We start from the raw sequence: 24,501 nt of genomic DNA on the forward strand, positions 1-24,501 counted from the left end.
ATTTTTCATAATTTATTAATTATTATTTTTTCTTTCCAGACTCAAATATACGTATAATATCGCCATTAAAACAATTTTTTTTGAAATTCACCTTATTTAGCCTAATAGATAGTGACTTTTGGGACATTCTATATATTAAACTATATAATATACTGTATATACAGGTTGTCTCAAAAATACCCAGCATAACTTCAGGAATGAGTTCTGCATATGTAGACAAAAATATTTTATGTCAACATTGTACCGGAATGCTTGGTTTCCGCGTTTTGAAGGTCTGTCTATGACACTTAACTGTTCACATCACCTTATAGTAATTGTTCAAAATGGCCACCTTCTGCCTGAATACAAGTCTCACATTGACGTCTCGTGGACTCATCAAATTCCTAGCATGTTAATCTTCTGGTGACAAGGCCTGTACCTGTTGCAGATGGTAAGGATACAGTTGTTCTTGAAACACTCTCCAAATAGTCAAATGTTGAACAGCCAGTTGCATTGCTATTCTGCATGTGCTGATTCCAGGAGTGACATGCACAACATCCAAAATCTCCTCCTCTAATTCAGGAGTCGTAGATCTTGGTCGTCCTCTGTTAGCAGCACGAGGTGTAAAGGTCCCATGTTTACAAAGGTGGCAATAGATACCTTCAAATGTTTTCCTGTCTGGAGATCTTTATTCTGGGAACCTTTCGTGGTACAAACGACGAGTCTCCAGAGCATTGCCGTCCGCCAAACTGTACATAAAGTGCATATCTGCTTGCTCGTGATTTGAGTACATGGTCGGAATGAAAAACCACCAGACTCTGTCAGTACCTTGTGATGAAGGAAATCTCCTGCGGGAGATAAGACATTCTGGTTAATAACTCGGGAACCAAGCATTTCCGGAACTATGTTGATATAAAATATTTTTGTCTACATAAGAGGAACTCTTTCCTGAAGTTATGCTGTGTATTTTTGAGACACCCTGTATATATATATATATACTGGTTAATTGATTAAATTGCTTCGGTTTGGTCGATTTTTCCATTTTCTGGTATTTATCTACTATCTGTATGGGTATTTAGGTGTATCGGGAATAGGAGATCCAGTTAGCCTGTGCAGTCTAACTTCTTCCTGGGGGTCTTTAGACTGCACAGGCTAACTGGATCTCCTGTTCCTGATACACCTAAATACCCATACAGATAGTAGATAAATACTAGAAAATGAAAAAAATCGACCAAACCGAAGCGATTTAATCAATTAACCAGTAATATAGCAAATATTTATTCAATTAACCAGTAATATGTCAAGCACATATAATGTCAAATTGCCATATGACAATAGCATTAACGTAGCAAGTGATAAAGAAGCAATAATCAAATAGGCTTAAATAATAATAAAAAACAAATATATATATATATATAACAAAAATATATTAAATATATGCCATTTAACATAAAATAATTAAATGAAATAAAAATACATTAACAGAATTATTTCTAGCACAGTTGATAATAGCTATAATTATATTATATAACATAAAATATATATACAGCATTAAATAAATTATGATAAAATTTAAAATGATGATGTTAAAAGTAAAAGGTTAAATTTTCTCCTCACTTAAATTTATATTCACAGTCTGGATTTGAATGAAGAATAAAAATGTGAATTGCACATATGGTAGTAATTTTTTTTTTTATTATAATAGATATCCATATATTAGCATTAGTAGAGACATATGATGCAAGAAAGCAAGCTTATGCAGCATCGGCCAAAAAAAAAAAAACCCTTCCACTTCACCCCTCCGTTCATTCGAAATACCTGTCCAGCTGAGCCTTAAATTTATTTAGGCTATCAACTTCCACAACAAGGGATGGAAGTCTGTTCCACCAACTAACTACCCGTTGGCTAAAGGCAAATTTCTACACATCTATCCTACATCTGTCTTTCCTCAATTTGAATTTATGCCCTCTCAGGTGATTATTCTGAGCAAGAGGCAGTATCCCATCAGCATTGAGCATGCTCAAGCCATTCAAGGCTTTATACACCTCTATCAGATCACCTCGCCGGTGCCTAGTCTCCAGACTAGGCACCGGCGAAGGGCACCTAGGCACCTTTGCAAAACTTATGCCTTCCTTCGTTCCGTTCACTAACCTTGTTGCCCTTCTCTGTACTCGTTCCAGCAGCTCTACATCCTTCTTGAAATGAGGCCTCCAGACCTGTATACAGTACTCAAGGTGCGGCCTGACCATTGCCTTATACAAGGGAATAATCACCTCCCTATCCCTGCTAGAAAAATTCCTGTATATCATTGATAAGACACCATGAGCTACTCTTGCAGCCCATCTGCACTGCTCAGAGAACTTCATATCTGCCTGCACAATTACCCCCAGGTCCTTTTCATTCTCTACCACTGTCAGTGTAGTACTTTACGTTTGTCAATGTTAAACTTCATTTGCCACCTCTCAGCCCATCTGCTCAACCTTTCCAGATCCTGTTTTAGCAACATAAAATCAGTAGCGTCGTTAACAACCCTGCCAACCTTTGTATCGTCTGCAAACTTGGACATTAAGCTTGATATACCATCATCAATATTATTTATAAATACAGAAAACAACAATGGACCCAACACTGAACCCTGAGGGACTCCACTAATAACATTAGTCTACGATGAGCAGTGTCCATTAATTACCACTCTCTGTCTTCTGCCACTCAACCATCCCTTTATCCATAGCAACAATTTGCCACCAATGCCACACTACTCCAATTTGTGCAGCAGTCTTCCATGTGCAACAGTATCAAAAGCCTTTCTAAGATCCAAATATATAATATCAAAGTTATTCCCTGCATCCAATTCTTTTGTGACTACATCATAGTATCCAATAAAATTGGTCAGGCAAGACCTTCCCTTAACAAAACCATGCTGTGTCTGAGCTATAACTGATTTCTTGTCATTATTTTGACAAGTTAATGCTTCCATTAATTTAAATTAATGTTCCAGGAAAATTAATGCTTCCATTAATTTTCCTGGAACAGAAGTTAAACTCATAGGTCTATAATTACGTGTATCAGCCTTTGATCCTCCTTTGTGAATTGGGGTTACATTTGCACATCTCCAGTCTGTGAGTACCTCCCCCGAGTCCAAGGAAGCTCTCATAATTATGGCTAACGGATTGCTTACTTCCTTTACTGCCTCCTTTAATATAACTGGATAGATCCCATCCACCCCAGGTGCCTTTCTTGTATTTATCTTCAACAATTTCTCCTCCACTTTACTCTCAATTATTACAAGATCATCTAGCTCACTACCAGAGTTTACTTCATCTATGGCATTCCCCTTCCTGAATAACTCCTCATGTGTGAATGTAGATGCAAAATATTAATTTAGTTTTTTAGCTACCTGAGCAGGATCATGGACAGTTGAACCATCGATATCAAGTGGACCAATCTGATTCATCCCCTTCCTTCTAGAGTTTACATAAGTAAAGAACTCCTTGCTGTTTTTCTGTGCATCCCTTGCCAAAGATTTCTCGTAACCTGCCTTCGCCTGCCTAACATCCTTTGTAACTTGGTTACAGATCAATTTATATATGTCATAGGCTTCTGTGTCACATGTTAATTTATATGTATCCCATGCATTTTTCTTCTTTGCCATATGTCTCATTAGTTCATCTGACATCCATTTAGGCCTGAACCTTGAACAATATTTCTTAGTTGGTATGTAAATCCAGTAGCTTCCAAGATAAGTTCTTTGAATGCTTCCCATTTTGAGTTTGCTGTTGGTAACATCATCAGTTGGTCCCACTGTATAGAATTTAAATACTGTCTCAGACCATCATAGTCACCTTTACGAAAGCAATAACGCTTCCCTTTACCCCTGATGGTAGTTACCTCCTTGAGTAAATCCCACTTCAGCACACTGTGATCACTGCCACCTAGTGGTTCCTGTATCTGCAGATTCTTAATGCATGAAGAATCACTACTGATAATCAAATCAAGAGTATTGCTCCCTCTAGTTGCCTCCCAAACATGCTGATTTAGAAAACAATCATCCAACAAATCCACAAAAGCCTTGCTAGTGTGTGAGTGACCAACCCACAAATTCCAGTCAATATCTGGGAAATTAAAATCCCCCATTATAAGACTCTCTGATTTACTGGCCCACTCTATTTCCCTGTACAGTTTCTTATTATACTCATCAGAGTAATTAGGCCTACAGCACACTCCTACTCTCAATTTTGATCTCCCAATGCTTATGTCACACCAAACTGACTCGACACTGCACTGTCCAGCGATGTCGACTGGTTTCACTTCCTTGGATTTTATGTGTTTCTTAACTAATAGCATAACCCCTTCTCCCTTTCTATCCTGTCTATCCTTTCTGTAGACGTTGTACTCCCCAAATTCCAGTTCTGCATTACTTATACCTGTGTGACACCACGTCTCTGATATCCCAACAATATCTGCCTTTGAAGCTTTGAGCAATATCTGAAATTCATCAAATTTATTTACCAAACTCCTAGCATTGGTGTACATGCAAGTATACATGCACCTGTTCTTTTTCTTAGCTACCCTAACACACAACCCATGTGTTTACTTGTACCCCAATGACTCCCAGCAGTCTGAATTTTCCAAGCTGCTGCTCATTTCATTAACAATATAATTAACAATAAAACTGATAAATACAATTTTTTACGAAACACTGATTGCTTAAATCTAAAAATCAGCTTGACTCATCTCACTGTATATTTGCATAATTCTAAATCTCATTTTGTTAAAGAATCTTTAGTCATACATATATACTAATCACTCACGATACCTTCTAAGCATGTTTTTTTTTCAATGAAGCCTAGTAGGTTGCAACTCATGCTACTGTCTTCTGTGATAGCATAGTGAGTTCACTACTTGTCACTCAGGGGAGTTCCAAGTTCTAATCCTACTGGAGACTGCAGTGCCGGCCTTCGCAAATGCGGGGCCCAATTAGAACATGCTGGTGGGGCCCCTTGAAAAATTCAATATCAATCCCTCAATATTTTGAAATAATGAAAAACTAAAACTATTAATAATTGTTTATTATTTTTATATTATTACAATTTGTTAACAATTGACCAGAAATTTTGATAATATAAACAAAACTAATCAGAAGGATATTTTTCTTGCCCATTTATCAGTAAAACCTTTGAAGACTTTCTCAACATTTAAATTCTTTGCTTCTTCTCTTTCAGTGGATACAACAGCAAAGCTGGTGAGTCTCTCTTGAAGCATTATCGACCTTAGATATGTTTTAATTAAATTATTTGTATAAAGGTCATTGCATCAGGATAGGTTCTGGCCACCTAGAACTTATTTGGTTTTTAGGAGCATTAGCAACTAAGGCCATATTGCTCTGGGGATATGCAGTGGTCATTCCCTGACCTTTCTGCATCCTTCGTATTTGGTGGTCACGGACTCGAACCCCAGTCTGATCAAGAAGCGTGTGACTACACACTGCTGCTCCTGGCTATGGATGCACCCCCTAGAACTAGATTGTAAAAGCCCATTAAAGTTCCTCGTGCCATCGACGGGATTCGAACTCAGGCCTTTTCCACCCAGTGTGAGGAAAGGATGGTGGCAAGCACATGGTGTAAAAAATGTCCTTGAAATTTCCTGTAAAAGTCCTGCCTGAACACCTGAATCATTTCCTTTCATATTAGCTGCACTGTCATAACCTTGCCCTCCGATATTAGTTATGTCTAATTCTAATATTTCAAATTCCTGTTTCAGCACATTGTATAAATTTTCTCCGGTACTGCTCTTTACATTGATAAATTTTATGAACTGTTCATACACACCGACTGGTGTATTGGAGAGTAGAGTGTAGAATGTAGTCTGTTTAGTGTAAAACAGCACCAAGGGTTCCCCCCATCTCTGCATAGTATACATTGTGGATGTGAAACAGAACACTGTTAATGCCAGAAGTTTAAAGGTATATGGATTTTGTATATGTGTGGTTCCTTTGGTCATTTAGCTGCTGGGCTCCTAACGGGACCCAAAATGTTCCATTGGAGACGTCCAGGACTAATTGTCCAGGACGTTTGTTCCTGATCAGTGCCGGATTAAGGGCAGATGCCCGGGACATCATTCTTACAGGGATTCCAGAAAAAATATATATTTTATTAAGTTCTTCCGTAATTGATTACATCTACCCATGTGTTTTTTGTCTGTAAATTGCATGTGTTTTCTGGTCGATTTGCCTGTTTTTGCTGGCCGAAAAACCCCAGTTTGTGGAAAATACCTTGCAATCTATACCTGAGACTGACTGACTCAGCCACAGAGTGAAAAAACCCCCATTAAATTTCCTTGCATCATCGGCAGAATTTGAACCTGGGCCTTTTCCACCCGGTGTGGGGAGGACAGTGATGATACCACTGTGCTACCTGCGCAGACTCAGGGGCTCCAGAAGCTGATTATAGTCTGCGTGGGTAGCACAGTGGGCATCGTCACCATCCTTTCCTCACACCAGGTGGAAAAGGTGTTGTTGCTAGACAAAAAACCCCAGTTTGGGGAAAATACCTTGCAATCTACGCCTGAGACTGACTAACTCAGCCATGGAGTGAAAAAAGCCCATTAAAGTTCCTCGTGCCATCGACGAGATTCGAACTCAGGCCTTTTCCACCCAGTGTGAGGAAAGGATGGTGGCAATACTACTGCGCTACCTGCGCAGACAAAGAATAGATAAAAAATAAATAAATAAAATAAATCTACAGCAATGAGTAACATATTAACCCCAGGGCCTCACATCTGGTGAGTATGGTCTTGGCACATCAAGGATCCTGAGCTGCATATCATCATTCTTCTCTTTCTTGGTGATTCCTTTCTACTTCTGATTCTCTCTCTCTCTCTCTCTCTCTCTCTCTCTCTCTCTCTCTCTCTCTCTCTCTCTCTCTCTCTCTCTCTCTCTCTCAGGATAACTCGGGAATTTTTTTTGGCTGGTTATTATTATTATTATTATTATCCACCATATGAATAATAATAATAATTTATTATTATTATTATTCTTATTACAAACTATACAACATTTGGCGATTGCCAACATCATGGACCATTCGTAATTTGTGAATGGTCCATAATGTAAACTTATGAAAACTGGAATAATAAATTCACTTACATTTAATAATAAAATCACTTATTACAGAATCACTAAAAGTTGGCATTGCATTGCACACGAAGCAAATCAATGCATACTTCTCTATTCAGAGGTGCACATTCATTGTTCAGTAAGTGCAAAAAAAAAAAAAAAAAAAGTGCGTACAATAAAAATAGCTTTTTGAAATTCATATATCTTTCTCTGATCTGTAAATGATCCTTCAACAAATGTTCAATAATAAAAAAAAAATTACTGACACCAGAGTAATTAAATCAAATCATTCTGTCAAATTGCAACAGAATGCAAAGAATAGTAAAATAAATAAATAAATAAATAAATAAATCTACAGCAATGAGTAACATATACTGTATTAGTATCAAAACTGGATCGTGGATCATTCATAATTTGTGAATGGTCCACATTTACAAATTATGAATCCACAATTTGTGAATGAAAACTAGAAACTAGAAACAAATTGCAACTCTTCTCCAATGGAACCTTTATCTCATGGCTATTCCCAACCACGTGTTGTTTGGCATTACAAGAATGCAAAATGGGATGACCTGCGAGACTTCTTTTCTTCTTTTCCTTGGTCGGATTACTGTTTCAAAACTTCTGATGTCAACGTTTGCTCAGATCGTGTCAGTGAAATTATTCTTGCAGGAATGGAATCCCTTATCCCACATTCCACTTTAAAATCTCATCCTTTATCTAAACCTTGGTTTTCCAATAAATGTGCTAAGGCTGTCCAAGAGAAGAATGTTGCATATCGTAATTGGCTTGTTTCTAATTCTTCAGTTTCATTTTCTGCCTACACCAAAGCTCGCAACAATTGTAAAGCAGTTATTAATCAGTCCAAACTAGAGTTTGAACAGGCTAAGAGTAGAAAACTTGCTTCTTGCCCTAATGGTAGCCGAGCATTCTGGTCTCTTGCCAAAGCTATTGGCCGCAACTTTTGCCCATCTCTGCTCCCACCTCTGTCCAAACCAGATGGTTCTGTTGCCACTTCAGCCAAGGATAAAGCTGACCTGCTAGCATCCCATTTTTCTTCCAGCTCATGTATTAATGATCTTGGTAAAACACCTCCCACCATTTCCAACACGCTCCATTCAATGCCTCCTGTGGTCTTCCGTCAAAAGGATATCAGAAGGATTTTGATGAATCTTGATGATAAGAAAGCTCCAGGTCCTGAAGGTATTTCTCCACTTGTTCTCAAAACCTGTGCTCCTGAACTTACTCCTATTCTTTGCCGCCTTTTTTCACTTTCTTATTCCAAAGGTGTTTTTCCTTCTGCTTGGAAATTTGCTCATATCCAGCCAGTTCCTAAAAAGGGTGCCAAATCTCTCCCATCCAATTATCGTCCCGTTGCAATTACTTCTACTCTTTCTAAAGTAATGGAGAAATCAATTAACCGCCAACTCTTAAACTACCTAGAAACCTTCCGTCTGATCAACGATCACCAGTATGGATTCCGTCAGTGTCGATCTACTGGTGATATTCTGGCTTATGTTACCCATTTATGGACTACTTCAATGGAAAGGTTCGGTGAAACACAAGTAGTTGCTCTTGACATCTCAAAGGCTTTCGATCGTGTTTGGCATAAAGGTCTTCTAAACAAACTTCTATCTTATGGCTTGCCAACTGTTTTTAGTAATTGGTTATCCAGTTTTCTCTCTGATCGCTCACTGATTGTGATGGTAGGTGGCTCTCTGTCTTCTAACTTCTCCACTAATGCCGGTGTCCCCCAAGGTTCAGTTCTTTCCCCCACTCTTTTCCTCTTGTATATCAATGACCTTCTTCCATTGACTGGAAATCCTATCCATAGTTTTGCCGATGATAGCACATTGCATTCAACTTTACATTTTGAGAAACCTTGTCCTGCTCAATCAGCTTCAATTTCTCGAAAATCTGCTACCAATTCCTTAAATGCCGATCTTCAGGTAATTCTCCAGTGGGGCAAAGACAACTTAGTTGATTTCAACCCTTCTAAAACTCAGTCTTGTCTTGTATCTCGCAAAAAGGATTCTTCTACTCCTATGCTTATCTTTAGTGACACTCCGATTTCTAGGCAAAATGATATATCTCTTTTGGGGATTACCCTGACTTCTAATCTCTCTTGGCACAAGCACATTACAAATATTGCTTCCTCTGCATCTAAAAAACTTGGTTTTCTCTTTCGCTCTCGGCGTTACTTTTCTTCCAAACAGCTGCTCACTCTGTATAAATCGCAAATCCACCCTGCCGTGGAATATTGTTCCCACATCTGGTGTGGTGCCCCCAAAACCTCTCTCAGGCTTCTTGATTCCATTCAGAAGAGGGCAGTTAGGTTAATTAATGATTCATCTCTAACAGAGTCTCTCCACTCGCTTTCTCATAGATGCACTGTTTCCGCTGCATGCCTCTTCTACAGATACTTCCATGGGCACTGTTCTTCTGAATTGGCTTCTATAATTCCTGCTCTCTCTTTCAAAACAGTCCGAACACGTGCCGCCACTTGCCAACATCCATTTACTGTCCAACTTCAAACCCACAGAACCAACTTTTCTTCATCCTCATTTATTCATTCAACAGCCGTTTTCTGGAACAACCTTCCTTCATACGTATTTCCTGAAAATTACAATCTACAGAAGTTCAAGTCCAATGTCAACAAATATCTTCTTTCGTCTTCTTAACCTCAAACCCAAGCACGGTACTAAGTACTATAGGTTCTAATACCTCTCGTGTTTGGGGTTCACATAAAAAAAAATTCTGTCAAATTGCAACAGAATGCAAAGAATAGTAAAATAAATAAATAAATAAATAAATCTACAGCAATGAGTAACATATACTGTATTAGTATCAAAACTGGATCGTGGATCATTCATAATTTGTGAATGGTCCACATTTACAAATTACGAATCCACAATTTGTGAATGAAAACTAGAAACTAATGAAAACTGGAATAATAAATTTACTTACATCTTCAGCCTTTCTATCACAAGTTGGAAAAAAAATGGTGGTAATGAGTAAATTTTTTAATGTTCTAAGAAACTTAAAAATGTAGAATCACTGCACTTGAAAATGTAGAATCGCAGAATGGTACCTGATGCTTGATAAGAGCTGCAGAACTTTTTCTGCCAATAAAGCAAATGAAAAGCTCTGTGATTGGCTGAATTGTTTTGTTTCATTTCTCACTCTCTTTCTTCAGTTAACTTTGCAACAAATTTTCCCACCACAAATAAAAACAGAACAGATACACTACATATAAAATGTATTATTCATGGCCAGTAACAAAGTCCGGGTCTTGTTGGCTGTATAGAAACTTAGCAATTGACTAGGATACAATGTTGTTGTGAAAATGGCAAATGAAAACCTCAAAACCATAAACTTAACGAAACTCAATGCTTTATAGTGACTGAAGTAGACACTTTACTCTGCCTGGTCATTACTTATTCCCTCTCTGAACATCACAGGATAAACGCTAATTATGGGAAGGGTCCCTCCCAGTACACTGGTATTTATATAACACGGTTAGAGAATTTCGGCAAACCTCACATAACAGGGTATTTTTGAGCTTTTGTGCAGGGGAAACCCTGCTATTATGTTGGATGTAATTTTTCAACATTTCCACTCTTTTTGAATCTGCTGTTGACTCACTAATCAAACACAATTAGTGAGAAATCCCTGTATTTTATTTTGTTGGGAAATTCCCATGTTACGTTCTGTGCTATTGAACTTATAGAAAAATCTAGATTTCAAAGTTTTATTACTATTGATAGCACACCATGCCATCCAAAAGATTTAAGTCATCCAAATGTTGAAGTTTTGTTGCTACTGCCACAGTTGTACTTAGGTTAATACAACTTCTTTCATTCAGCCATTAGATCGAGGCATATTATATCCACCTTTAAAACTCATTACTTCAGAAAATCGTTACAATGAATTTTGGAAAAAAATTGATTCCCAATCTATTGAAGTAATGGAGACATGGAAACATTTCTCAATTGTGGACTGTATCAGAATCATATCTTTATACTGCTGAAAGAAATAAAACTGACAGTTTTATTTCTGTCTTTTGTCGACAGTTTTATGTCAACAAAAAACGTTAAATGTGTGTGGAAAAATGTATGGCTGGAATCAGTTCATTCGGAAATATGGTCGAACCGGCAGAAAACAGAATCGGTGCAATTGTAGAACTTGCTACGTCCGTAAAAGGGGAAGGTTTGATGATATGACCACTGAAGCCCTCGTAGGTAGCACTGTTGACAGAATTACCCCCCCACATCAGGTGGAAAAGACCCAAGTCGGAATCCCATTGATGATGGGAGGAATTTTTATGGGTCTTTTTCACAATGTGGCTGAGTTAGTCGGGCTCAGGTGAGGGTAGCATGGTTTTTCATCCAGAAAAACAGAAAATTGACTTCAGAATACACACAATTTATAGACAATATACAGAGTAATATGGCCTTAGTCGGCAATGCTCCTAAAAAAATAGAATAAAAATAAAAAAAAAGATATGATTACTGAAGAATTGCTAGTAGAAAAAAGAGGCTGGCGAAATGGATTTGGTGGAAATGCCATCAGAGGTAAAACCAAATCAATTCAGAGGATGATAGCACAAATGCTAAGCTTCCAAATTTTAAACTAAAAAGCATAGGGGAAGGCGTAAACTTAGCCAAGCAATTAGAATCTTATTTTTTGAATGCAGATTCTTAAAGAGAGCAGAAGATGCACGAAATCTAGAATGGTTTATTTTTGTTAGTTTTGTTAACCTTTTATTAACGAAATAGTGTATTTTTGTTAACTTTTGGAACGTAACTCCCCTTTTCGTATTTTTTCTTAGTCCCGTATAACACGATTTCGCACAACATGACATTTTATAGGAACCTAACTACCGTGTTATAGGAGAGTTACCTGTATATTTAATATTTGACACTAGTGTTGCTGAATATTTCATGACTATCTTTTATTTACTAATATTTCTATAAGTTTGGAATCAGTCTAAACAATACTCGGGTGGTGGCCAGTCACTGGGTCAATAAGAATGTGTTACATTTCATTTAAAAAACTTGTTCGTTTATGAATTAAAATCGTGAATTGTCTTGAGAAATGAATCTGTCTTCTAAATTTTGTGGGGCCTCTTTCAAGCTCAGTTCCAATGCAGTTGCATTGGCATAGTTATGCCCTTGGGTTTGTGCCATGTTCCAGCTCCAACTCAATAAATAAAATGAAGAATAATATAAATTTTACTTACTTACACATAGGGAACATAATTATTCATATAAAAACACACAAACATTAAAAATACAACTTTATAGCAATGTGTATTGCATTCGGCAGGGCAAGAAGGGTTGCTCGGCCATACAGCGAGAGCCAGATGAAAGTAATTAATTTTCATATAGGTATACCCTGCCTTATGTCTGGCCCATACCTAAAGTGGGGTATACATGTGTGTGAAATTAATTTCTTTTGATATTTCAAGGGATGTGTAAAAACTGGCCTTGAGATAATTACCTAGACAATGGCCAAAATTTCCACACCTTTATAAATTATACAGACTTTGCTTCTCATATTATGATTTAAAAAAAAATAAAAATAAATAAAATAATAATAATAATAAAAACATTATTTTTGTTTGCACCCTTTGTACTTATTAATAAAATGCTAATCATATTTTCTAAACATATGTAAAAAAAGTCATTGTTTCGGGTTTCACAGGAGCCCTTTAACTTAAAAAACACTTCTTTTTCCTTCTCTTTTTTCTTTTTATTTATCTCCTTTTTTTTTTTCATCTATTCTTTTTTCCTTTTTTTGTTTAATTTTAATTCTTCTGCCCCATAAAATTAAAATTTTATGGGGCAGAAGGAGTAGTATTTTATCCACATGTTATTCTGGGATTATCAGCCCACAAAAAATGCAAATCAACCCATGCACACATACCTGTACAGACATAATACACTATAATAAAAATAAAATGTGCATTAGCTTACCTTATAAACTGATTTACTATGATCAAAATAGTAGGTGGCCTGAAAAATTCCCATCCAAACAACTGAAACTCATGCTGTCATTTTAAGAACTGCTATATTTAATAGCTACACTTTGTTAGTGGGCGCCTCCATAGCCAGTTGGGAAGGAGCAGCAGTGCGTAGCACACGCTTCTTGATTAGACCGGGGTTCGAGCCTGTCACCACCAAATATGGAGGATACGGAAAGGTCACGGAATAACCACCGCATATCCCGGAGCATTAGCATTAGTAGAGGCATTTGATGCAAGAAAGCAAGCTTATGCAGCATCAGCCAAAAAAAAAAAAAAAAAAAAAAAAACCCCACTTCCACTTCACCCCTCTGTTCGTTCAAAATACCTGTCCAGCTGAGCCTTAAACTTATTTAGGCTATCAACCTCCACGACAAGGGATGGAAGTCTGTTCCACCAACCAACCACCCGCTGGCTAAAGGCAAATTTCCGCACGTCTATCCTACATCTGTCTTTCCTCAATTTGAATTTATGCCCTCTCAGGTGATTTTTCTGAGCTAGAGGAAGAATCCCATCAGCATTGAGCATGCTTAAACCATTCAAGGCTTTATACACCTCTATCAGATCACCTCGCTGGTGCCTAGTCTCCAGACACTGTAATTTGCAAAACTTAAGCCTTTCTTCGTAAGAGCACCCCTTTGTTCCATTCACTAATCTTGTTGCCCTTCTCTGTACTCGTTCCAGCAGCTCTACATCCTTCTTGAAATGAGGCCTCCTCCAGACCTCTATACAGTACTCTAGGTGTGGCCTGACCATTGCCTTATACAATGGAATAATCACCTCCTTATCCCTACTGGAAAAATTCCTGTATATCATTGACAATACTCCATGAGCTACTCTTGCAGCCCGTCTGCACTGCTCAGAGAACTTCATATCTGCCTGCACAACCACCCCCAAGTCCCTTTCATTCTCTACCACTGTCAGTGTAGTACTACAGAGTTGATATGTTGCTCTGGGGTTGCTGTTTCCCATGTGTAGTACTTTACATTTGTCAATGTTAAACTTCATTTGCCACCTCTCAACTAAGGCAATATGGCCTTAGTTGCTAATGCTCCTAAAAACCAAAATAACAAACAACAACAACTTTGTTAGTTGCTACACGTGTACAGAAATAAACATTGCTGTAATTGTTTTATTTAAAAAAACACTAATTTCAGAGCAAATTCTTAAGTTTAGACTCATCTGTGGAGTAGTTAGTACCTCTTTTTCCATATATGCAGTGAATTTTTGCTACAACAAAAGCATGCCAAGCAGTACATAATTTTCCAACCCTTCCTATAGTTGATACCCTGAATTCTTGGGCATGCTATACACTGTCAAAAAATCAAAGGATAACAAGGCTAATAAGATCTGTCATTGCCAATGGTAACAAAAAAAAAAGCATTATTGTTTTCATTGAAGAATACTCTTATATGCGAGCATCACTAGACTCTGGGGAGATTCCCTTGGATTGGAAAAGTGCAAATGTATCTCCCATACATAAGGGTGGCTCTAAAAGTGAAGTGGGAAATTATCGACCTGTCAGTCTGACTTCAGTAGTAGGGAAAATCATGGAGGCATTGATCAAGGGTGGAATTCAGGATCATTTGGATCGAATTGAAATTCTCAAGGATACTCAGCATGGTTTTGTAAAGGGAAAATCATGTTTAACAAATCTGGTTCGCTATTTCGAAAGGGTCACTCACGAGCTGGATTTAGGGAATAATTTCGACATTGTTTATTTAGATTTCAGCAAAGCTTTTGACTCAGTCCCACATGAGCGGTTGCTTTATAAGCTGGAACAGGTTGGAATCACTGGAAAAATCCTTAGATGGATAGAAGGATGGCTTCAGGGCAGGAGGCAGAGGGTTGTGATAAATGGCTATTCCTCAGATTGGGTTGATGTAAGAAGTGGGGTTCCCCAAGGATTAGTATTAGGACCACTGTTGTTTTTAATTTTCATAAACGACATTGATGAAGGGATAGAGGGTGTGATGTCTAAATTTGCAGATGATGTTAAAATTGGTAGAGTAGTTAATGATCACTGTCAAGCTGAGCTTCTTCAGAGAGACCTAGATAGACTTCAAGAATGGTCAGAAAAATGGCAGCTGTGCTTTAATCCAACAAAGTGTAAGGTATTACACCTGGGAAACAGTAATCCCAAAATAACTTATTCACTTGGTGGAGTTCAACTAAACCCAGTACTGGAGGAAAGGGACTTGGGTGTTACGATACGGTCAGACATGAAATTCTCTGAGCATTGTAAACAGGTTGCAAGGAAGGCCCATGGTGTCCTATCGATGATCTATCGAACTTTTGCAAGTAGAGATAGGGACGTGATAATCCCATTATATAAGGCCTATGTTAGACCACACTTGGAATACTGTGTTCAAGTATGGAGACCGCACCTAAAGAAAGACATCGAGCTTCTTGAAAGGGTGCAAAGAAGGGTAACTCGCCTGGTGAGATCGGCAAAAGGGCGTCCGTATGAAGAAAGACTTCGAATATGTGGGTTGCAGAGTTTGGAAACTAGACACCTTAGGGGAGATTTGATTGAGGTGTTTAAGGCTCTGAGAGGCATCAGTAAAATGAATGAGGACAAAATTTTCAAGATTATAAATTATGCTAGAACTAGGGGACATAAATTCAAGTTACGCGGGGAAATGTTTAGATTGGACTGCAGGAAGTTTTATTTTAGCCAGCGAGTTATAAATTACTGGAATAAGTTGCCTTCATGGGTGGTAGAGGCCGACAGTTTGGGGAAATTCAAAGGTCATCTGGATAGTACTTTCGGGTAAGGGAAGCGCATAGGATGATAGGATTAATTTCCTTTTTATTTAATTTTTAATTTCATTTTATTATTTTTATTTATTTATTAATTATTATTATTTATTTATTTATTTAATTTTTGTTTTTATCATTGTTTTGTTCGGATTTTTTTTTTTTTTTTTTTTTTGGCTGGTGCAGCATAAGCCATAGGCTTTCTTGCACCATACGGCCGTTACTAATACTAATACTAATATTGACAAGGGAGAATTTTTGTCTCAAATACTTTCCTTTTCCATGACCTCTGTATCCATTTTTGAATTGAATTTTCAAAGATGACCCGAATATGGAACAGTCTTGACACAAGCTAAAAAGTTGAAGACTCTCTTCATTGATAGTCTTCAACTTTTTAGCTTGTGTCAAGACTGTTCCATATTCGGGTCATCTTTGAAAATTCAATTCAAAAACGGATTCGATTGATATAGATTCCTACATCAATCAAATCCATTTTTGTCGAAACAGATAGTTTGAATAAATTCAAGGAAGAACTAGACAGACTACTGGAGAGAATAGATAGGAGAACTGGGAGGTTTTTTTTTTTTTTTTTTGGCTGATGCTGTATAAGCTTAATTTCTTGCATCATTCGCCACTATTAATACTAATACTAATATCATTAGATACTTTCTTCAAACCAGGGGATCCAATGGCTCCTCATTTTGGCATCAGAACTTTAGCTATCAACTTCATCTAGTAAATGAATTATAATTTTATTTTCTTTTATACTGTTTGTTTTAATTTATCTCATTTAAAATTATTATTCATTACAATAATTACATATATACAGATGTGTACTATATATTTATTTTCCTTTACAATTGTTTATATATATGCACTGTCTCAAGTAACCATATCCTTAATTACTACCTTTTAATTAATAGGAAATTCATTCTCATGAAATGAATTTTTGCTTAATGAATGACTTTTAAGGAATGCATCATTTTTGTCAAATGAGGAATCTTTTCTAAACCCTATTCTTTCTAATTGAATTCTTCATAACTGTTTGAAGAAGTAATGCAGTTTAAATAAAATAATAAGTAAACAAAGGGTATAAAAACTCAACTTACACAGAGAATTATTAAACCATATTCTGTGTGAAGACATTAGGAGTGATCCTGCCAACTTCTGACTGCAATATTTAAAAAAATAAATGATTTGTGCATTCATCGCAAATTTAGAAGGGAAAATAATTATAATTATTTTAATCAATGTCTAAAGAGCACATAATTGTTCTTGAAATTTTCTTCAAGAATATTTATGTATACTCAAAGAAATGCAATGGAACTTTTAAGCCTGAAATTGCTATTTTGATGATATTTTTCACAAATATATTAATCTGCCATAGGATTAAATGAAATTATAACGCTTCAATTTAAAATTTTTTTAAGTAGAAGTTTTACTTAGCTGCCCATGCTTGAACCAATTAAAATCACTAAGAAAACTTTATATATTCATTCATATCGTTATTCAAATGTACAATTTTTATCATACTTAAAATAAAGTTTACATTTCGAATCTTACTTAAGAGTAATTAGGTTTAATTTTTGAATACATTTACTTTTAGTTATTATTAAATTTTCAAAAATTGCTTTGATGGAATAAACTATTTTTTCATGCAGAAATAAAAAATTTTTAAATTATAAAATATATAGGAAATGAAAGAAAATCAAATTAGGTGAAGTCGAAATTTGCCTTTTTCAACCAAACTGTGTTTCATGCATTTCTTATATGTCACTACTTTTTTTTTTTTGGATACGTGGCTGGATAAAGGGCATGCTATATACTGTCAAATAAATACTAACACTGGCAAAAAAATAATAAATTTTTTTATTAAAAATTGAAAATCTGCTAACACATAACTAAATTTTTGGTAAATATTGACATGGAAAGTTATAGTTCTTTTCTGACCTTTCAACCTTAGTTTCACCTCAAGTTCCCCTGGTATTTAACTGTGCAGATCAAATATTCATTCCTCATAAAAAATCTTTACATATTAAAGTTAATTTAGCTAGAATTTTTTTTTTCAAGTTAAAGTTTTACTTAGCTACCCATGCTTGAACCAGTTTTATGCACTGATTTTGTGTTCATTCATTCATATGTTTATTCACACATCACTGGCATTTTGTATTCTGTTATTGTAAGCTTACTTTCTTGCATCATATGCCTCTACTAATGCTAATGCTAATCTTCATTCAAAGTAAAATATCAAGCAAACTCATGATGGTAAATGTGGAAGATTGCTTGAACCCATTAAGAAACCTATTTTATGCTAAGCTTCTAGAGCTTGGATAAATTTTGATGTGTCTTTTTTTATGCTTTAAGATATCCTTGTATTGTTTAATATGTTCACTGCTGCTTATATTTGGTTCCTTTTTATGTGCACTTAGTGTAACTTTTAATCTTTTTTATATTATATTATTTTATTTATTTTTATTTTTATTTTGTATATATTTTTTATCTGTGAAGAATAATTCTTGGAGGCTATATTAGCTTCCACCACTTTGCTCTCAGTTATTACAAAAATATGTAGCTCCCTGTTAGAATTTGTAAACATCTGGTATTCCCCTCCTTGAATAACTCTTCATGTGTGAATGTAGATGCAAAATACCCATTCAATTTATCAGCTACCTGAGCATAATCATCAATAGTCAAACCATCTACATTAAGTGGACCAATCTGATTCATCACTTTCATTTTAGAGTTTACATAAGTAAAGAACTCTTTGCTGTTTTTCTTTGCATCCTTTTCCAAAGATTTCTCACAATCTGCCTTAGCTTGCCTAATCTCCTTTGTGACTTGATTACAGACTAGCTTATATCTGCCATAGGCTTCTGTGTCACCTGATAATTTATATGCATTACAAGCCACATTAATTCATCTGATATCCATTTAGGCCTAAACCTTGAACAGTATTTCTTAGTTGGTATGAAAAGCCTAGTACCCTCTAAGATTAATTCCCTGAAGCCCTCCCATTTAGAATTCATCATTGGAAACATCATCAGTTGATTCCACTGTATAGAATTTAAAAACTCTCTGAGACCACCGTAGTCATATTTATGAAAGCAAAAATTCTTGCTCTTAACCATGATGGTAGTTACGTCTTTAAGTAAATCCTGCATCAGTACACTGTGATCACTGCTACCTAGTGGTTCCTTTATCTGCAGATTTTTAACGCATGATGAATCACTGCTGATAATCACATCAAGAGTATTACCTCCTCTGGTTGCCTCTCGGACATGTTGCTGAAAAAAACAATCATCCAATAAATTCACAAAAGTCTTGCTAGTGTGCGATTGACCAACCCACAAGTTCCAGTCAATATCTGGGAAGTTAAAATCTCCCATTATAACACAATCTGATTTACTGGCTCACTCTATTTTTCTGCAAAACTGCTCATTATACTCATCAGATTCATTAGTCTTATAATTATATCTGTGTGGTGTCACACAGATATAAGGAATGCAGAACTGGAATTTGGGGAGTAAAATGTGTACAGAAAGGATAGACAGGCCAGGAAGGGAGGAGGGGTTATGCTATTAGTTAAGAAACGCACAAAATCCAAGGAAGTTAAGCCAGTCGACATCGCTGGACAGTGCAGTGTCGAGTCAGTTTGGTGTGATATAAACATTGGGAGATCAAAATTGAGAGTAGGAGTGTGCTATAGGCCTAATGACTCTAATGCGTATAATAAGAAACTGTGCAGGGAAATAGTGGGCCGGTAAATCAGAGAGTCTTATAATGGGGGATTTTAATTTCCCAGATATTGACTGGAATTTGTGGATTGGTCACTCACACGCAAGCAAGGCTTTTGTGGATTTATTGGATGATTGTTGGGAGTAATAGAGGGAGTAACAGTCTTGATCTGATTATCAGTAGTGATTCTTCATTCATTAAGAATCTGCAGATAAAGAAACCACTAGGTGGCAGTGATCACAGTGTGCTGAAGGGGGATTTACTCAAAGAGGTAACTATCTTCAGGGGTAAAGGGAAGGGTTTTTGCTTTTGTAAAGGCGACTATGATGGCCTGAGACAGTACTTAAAATTCTATACAGTGAGACCAACTGATGATGTTACCAACAGCAAATTCAAAATGGGAAGCATTCAAAGAACTTATCTTGGAAGCTACTAGGCTTTACATACCAACTAAGAAATATTGTTCAAAGTTTAGGCCTAAATGGATGTCAGATGAACATATGGCAGAGAAGAAAAATGCATGGGATACATATAAATTAATGGGTGACATGGAAGCCTATGATAGATATAAGGTGGTCAGTAACTAAGTCACAAAGGAGATTAGGCAGGCAAAGGCAGATTATGAGATATACTTGGCAAAGGATGCAAAGAAAAACAGAAAAGAGTTCTTTACCTATGTAAACTGTAGAAGGAAAGGTATGAATCAGATTGGTCCAATGGATATTGATGGTTCAACAGTTGAGGATCCTTCTCAGGTGGCTAACAAACTAAACGAGTATTTTGCATCTACATTCACACATGAGGAGTTATTCAAGAAGTGGAATGCCATAGGTGAAGTAAACTCTGGCAGTGAGCTAGATGATTTTGTAATAACTGAGAGGAAAGTGGAGGAGTAATTGTTGAGGATAAATATAAAAAAGGCACCTGGAGTGGATGGGATCTATCCAGTTATATTAAAGGAGGCAGCAAAGGAAGTAAGCAAACCCATAGCCATAATTATGACAGCTTCTTTGGACTCAGGGGAGGTACCCATAGACTGGAGATGTGTAAATGTGACTCCAATTCACAAAGGAGGATCAAAGGCTGACACAAGTAATTATAGACCTGTGAGTTTAACTTCTATTCCAGGAAAATTAATGAAGGCACTGGTTAAAGAAGTGCTGCAGGATCATCTAGACAAGACTTCAGTTATAGCTCAGACACAGCATGGTTTTGTTAAGGGAAAGTCTTGCCTGACCAATTTGAATGGATGCAGAAAAGAACTGGATGCAGGGAATAACTTTGATATTATATATTTGGATCTGAGAAAGGCTTTTGATACTGTTGCACATGGAAGACTGTTGCACAAATTGGAGCAGTGTGGCATTGGAGACAAATTGCTGCTATGGATAAAGGGGTGGTTGAGGGGGAGAAGACAGAGAGTGGTAATCAATGGACACTGCTCATTGTGGACTAATGTTATTAGTGGAGTTCCTCAGGGTTCAGTGTTGGGTCCATTGTTGTTTTCCATATTTATAAATGATACTGATATATCAAGCTTAAAGTCCAAGTTTGCACATGATACAAAGGTTGGCAGGGTTGTTAAGGACACTACTGATGCTGTGCTGCTGCAACAGGATCTGAAAAGGTTGAGCAGATGGACTGAGAGGTGGCAAATGAGCTTTAACATTGACAAATGAAAAGTACTACATATGGGAAACAGTAACCCCAGAGCAACGTATCAACTCTTTGGTACTACACTGACAGTGGTAGAGAATGAAAAAGATCTCGGGGTAATTTTGCAGGCAGATATGAAGTTCTCTGAGCAGTGCAGATGGGCTGCAAGAGTAGCTCATGGTGTCTTGTCAATGATATACAGGAATTTTTCTAGCAGGGATAAGGAGGTGATTATTTCCTTGTATAAGGCAATGGTCAGGCCACACCTTGAGTACTGTATGCAGGTCTGGAGGCCTCATTTCAAGAAGGATGTAGAGCTGCTGGAACGAGTACAGAAAAGGGCAACAAGATTAGTGAATGGAACAAAGGGTTGGTCTTACAAAGAAAGGCTGAAGTTTTGCAAATTACAGTGTCTGGAGACTAGGCACCGGCGTGGTGATCTGATAGAGGTGTATAATGCCTTGAATGGTTTGAGCATGCTCGCTCAATGCTGATGGGATTCTTCCTCTTGCTCAGAATAATCACCTGAGAGCGCATAAATTCAAATTGAGTAAAGACAGATGTAGGATAGATGTGCGGAAATTTGCCTTTAGCCAGCGGGTAGTTGGTTGGTGGAACAGACTTCCATCCCTTCCCTTGTTGTGGAAGTTGATAGCCTAAATAAATTTAAGGCTCAGCTGGACAGGTATTTCGAACGAACAGAGGGGTGAAATGGGAGTGGTTTTTTTTTTTTTTGGCTGATGCTGCATAACCTTGCTTTCTTGCATCATACATACCTACTCTCATTTACCCTTGAATGGGTTGAGCACGCTGAATTCTAATGGGATCCTTCCACTTGTTCAGATTATGAACTGAGGGGGCATAAATTCAAATTAAGAAAAGACAGATATAAAATACATGTGCGGAAATTTGCCTTTAGCCAGCGGGTGGTTAATTGCTGGAACAAACTTCCATCTGTCGTTGTGAAAGTTGATAGGTTAAATAAATTTAAGGAAGAACTGGACAGGCATTTGGAGGGAATGGTGTGTTTTTTTTTTTTTTTCTTTTGGCTGTTGCTGTATAAGCTCATACACTTGCTTTCTTGCATCACATGCCACTACTACTACCCTTTCCCAGTGCTTATGTCACACCACACTGACTCAACTTTTAATTGTCCACCAATGTCAACTGGATACACTTCCTTAGCTTTTATGTGTTTCTTAACTAACAGCATAACCCCTTCTTCCTTCCTGTCCTGTCTATCCTTTATGTACACATTGTACTCCCCAAATTCCAATTCTGCACTGCTTACATCTGTGTGGCACCACGTCTCTGATATCCCAACAGTATCTGCTTTTGATGTCTTGACCAGCACTTCAAATTCATCAAATTTATTTACTATACTCCTAGCATTAGTGTGCATGCAAGTATACATACACCTATTCTTACTCTTAGTTACCTAACACAACCCATGTATTTATTTGTTCCATGTTGATTCCCAGCAGCCCTTGAAATCCCTAATACCTCACTTTGCTGGCTGCTGCTCATTCCAATAGAAGCAGTGCAAGAATCATTTTCACCTCTGCCTGTGGCTACCGTTAATCTATTAGTCTGTGAATCCCCCCCCCCAAAGTTAGCAGTTTTCCAACCCACCTAACACTGCCTCGATAGCATCAGCAAATATTCTTGCACCCTTTCTATTTAAGTGTAGCAAATCCCTGTAGAAACAATCTCTCCTGTTAACAAGCACTGACCATGCTGAGAAATATTCTACCTATGAGCCTTGCACAATCTCTCCAGGGCCGAACTGATTGACAAGGCTCTCATCATATAGTCCCTCCTATCATGTCTGGTGAGAATTGCAGACACTTTAACCTTAACTCATGACTTTTTTTCAATATTGACCTGCACTTGTTAAGTAAGTCCATAGATCTCCTACTCTTAATGTCATTAGTGCTGACGTGTACAACAATATCACCCTTTGTGCCCTTAAAAAATGATATCTGCTGATCTACAACATCTTCCCCGGGGGCTCACATCTGGTGAGTATGGGCTTGGCAAACCCAGGGTCCTGAGCTGGATATCATCATTCTTCTCTTTCTTGGTGATTCCTTTGTACTCTCTCTCTCTCTCTCTCTCTCTCTCTCTCTCTCTCTCTCTCTCTCTCTCTCTCTCTCTCTCTCTCTCTCTCTCTCTCTCTCTCCTCCTCTCTCTTCTTTCTTTCTCAGCGGGTAACTCAGGATTTTTTTTTTTTTTTTTTTTGGCTGGTGCAGCATAAGCCTCAGGCTTCCTTGTACCATATGGCTAATAATAATAATAATAATAATAATCATCAACTCCTGTGGGACCAGTGCATTCTGCCCTGATGGTTGCCGCTGTATTGCCAGATGATCAAGTGCAAGCTCTAGCATTGATGTGGGCAGTTGAGAGCTTGATGGGTCCCCCAATACAAGTCCTTTTAGGGCATGTATCCTTCAAACTTTCATAAAGTCCTATAACAATGCTGAGTTGGCACCTAGCTTTTTCACACTGCTTACATAGAGCACACACATAGGCATCCCCCTTGGCAATATCATGTCCCGGCCCAGAAAGTTCTGCAAACATATCACAAGTTGCACATTTGTTTAGGCTGTGATGCGTTGGAGAACCTCCTCCTTAGGTTTTCCAACGAGCCACAGCACTTCTGCTACACTGTGCATGTTGCTTTGCTGCTCTAGTCTGGAGCATGATTTCCATTTAAATACGATTTATTTAATTAACAATGAAAATTAATAAGGTTAATAAATTTAACTGATTTAATTTACTATACTATACTTGACTATACAATACTATACTAAGCTAATGCAGTCAATATGACAGTTATTATAATAATATAATTATAAACAAAATTACAATTCATAATACAAATTATATATACTTATATACTAGAAAAGAATAGCGAAAGCTTAAAAAGCGGTACTCATCTTGAAATTAATCTGCAATGGTTTACTTAGGTAGCGTGGTTAATGTTTAAGTTGAATTGTTAAATTGAAAAATTAAAAGGGAGGGAAGTAGGTAAAAGTTGACTGAGTTAAATGGGCGCAAGGAAACAGAAGTGTACACATCCAATCCTTGGTTGTCATCAGAATAAAAGAAAGAAGAATAATTAAAAACTATGTAAGTGAATCCGGTGAAGCCAATAGTCTTTACGAGGACTTTCGTTAGTTAAAGAACGTCTTCAGTTGGCAATGTGTGGGGAGAGAACGCACATGGT

At 37.1% G+C, this 24,501-nt stretch overlaps 1 protein-coding gene across 1 annotated transcript in view; it reads right to left on the reverse strand.

The window, feature by feature from the left end:
- Positions 1–24,501, reverse strand: part of LOC150085336 (neprilysin-like) — a 70,508-nt gene that overhangs the window by 32,983 nt on the left and 13,024 nt on the right. The window contains exon 3 of the mRNA XM_090374531.1: positions 16,988–17,049. Coding sequence (XP_090230657.1) covers positions 16,988–17,049 — 62 coding nt within the window. The remainder of the gene's footprint in view (positions 1–16,987; positions 17,050–24,501) is intronic.

Source organism: Mastigoproctus giganteus, chromosome 5 (genome assembly GCF_048544385.1).
Source record: "Mastigoproctus giganteus isolate SK-2022 chromosome 5, ASM4854438v1, whole genome shotgun sequence".
Lineage (NCBI taxonomy): Eukaryota > Metazoa > Arthropoda > Arachnida > Uropygi > Thelyphonidae > Mastigoproctus > Mastigoproctus giganteus.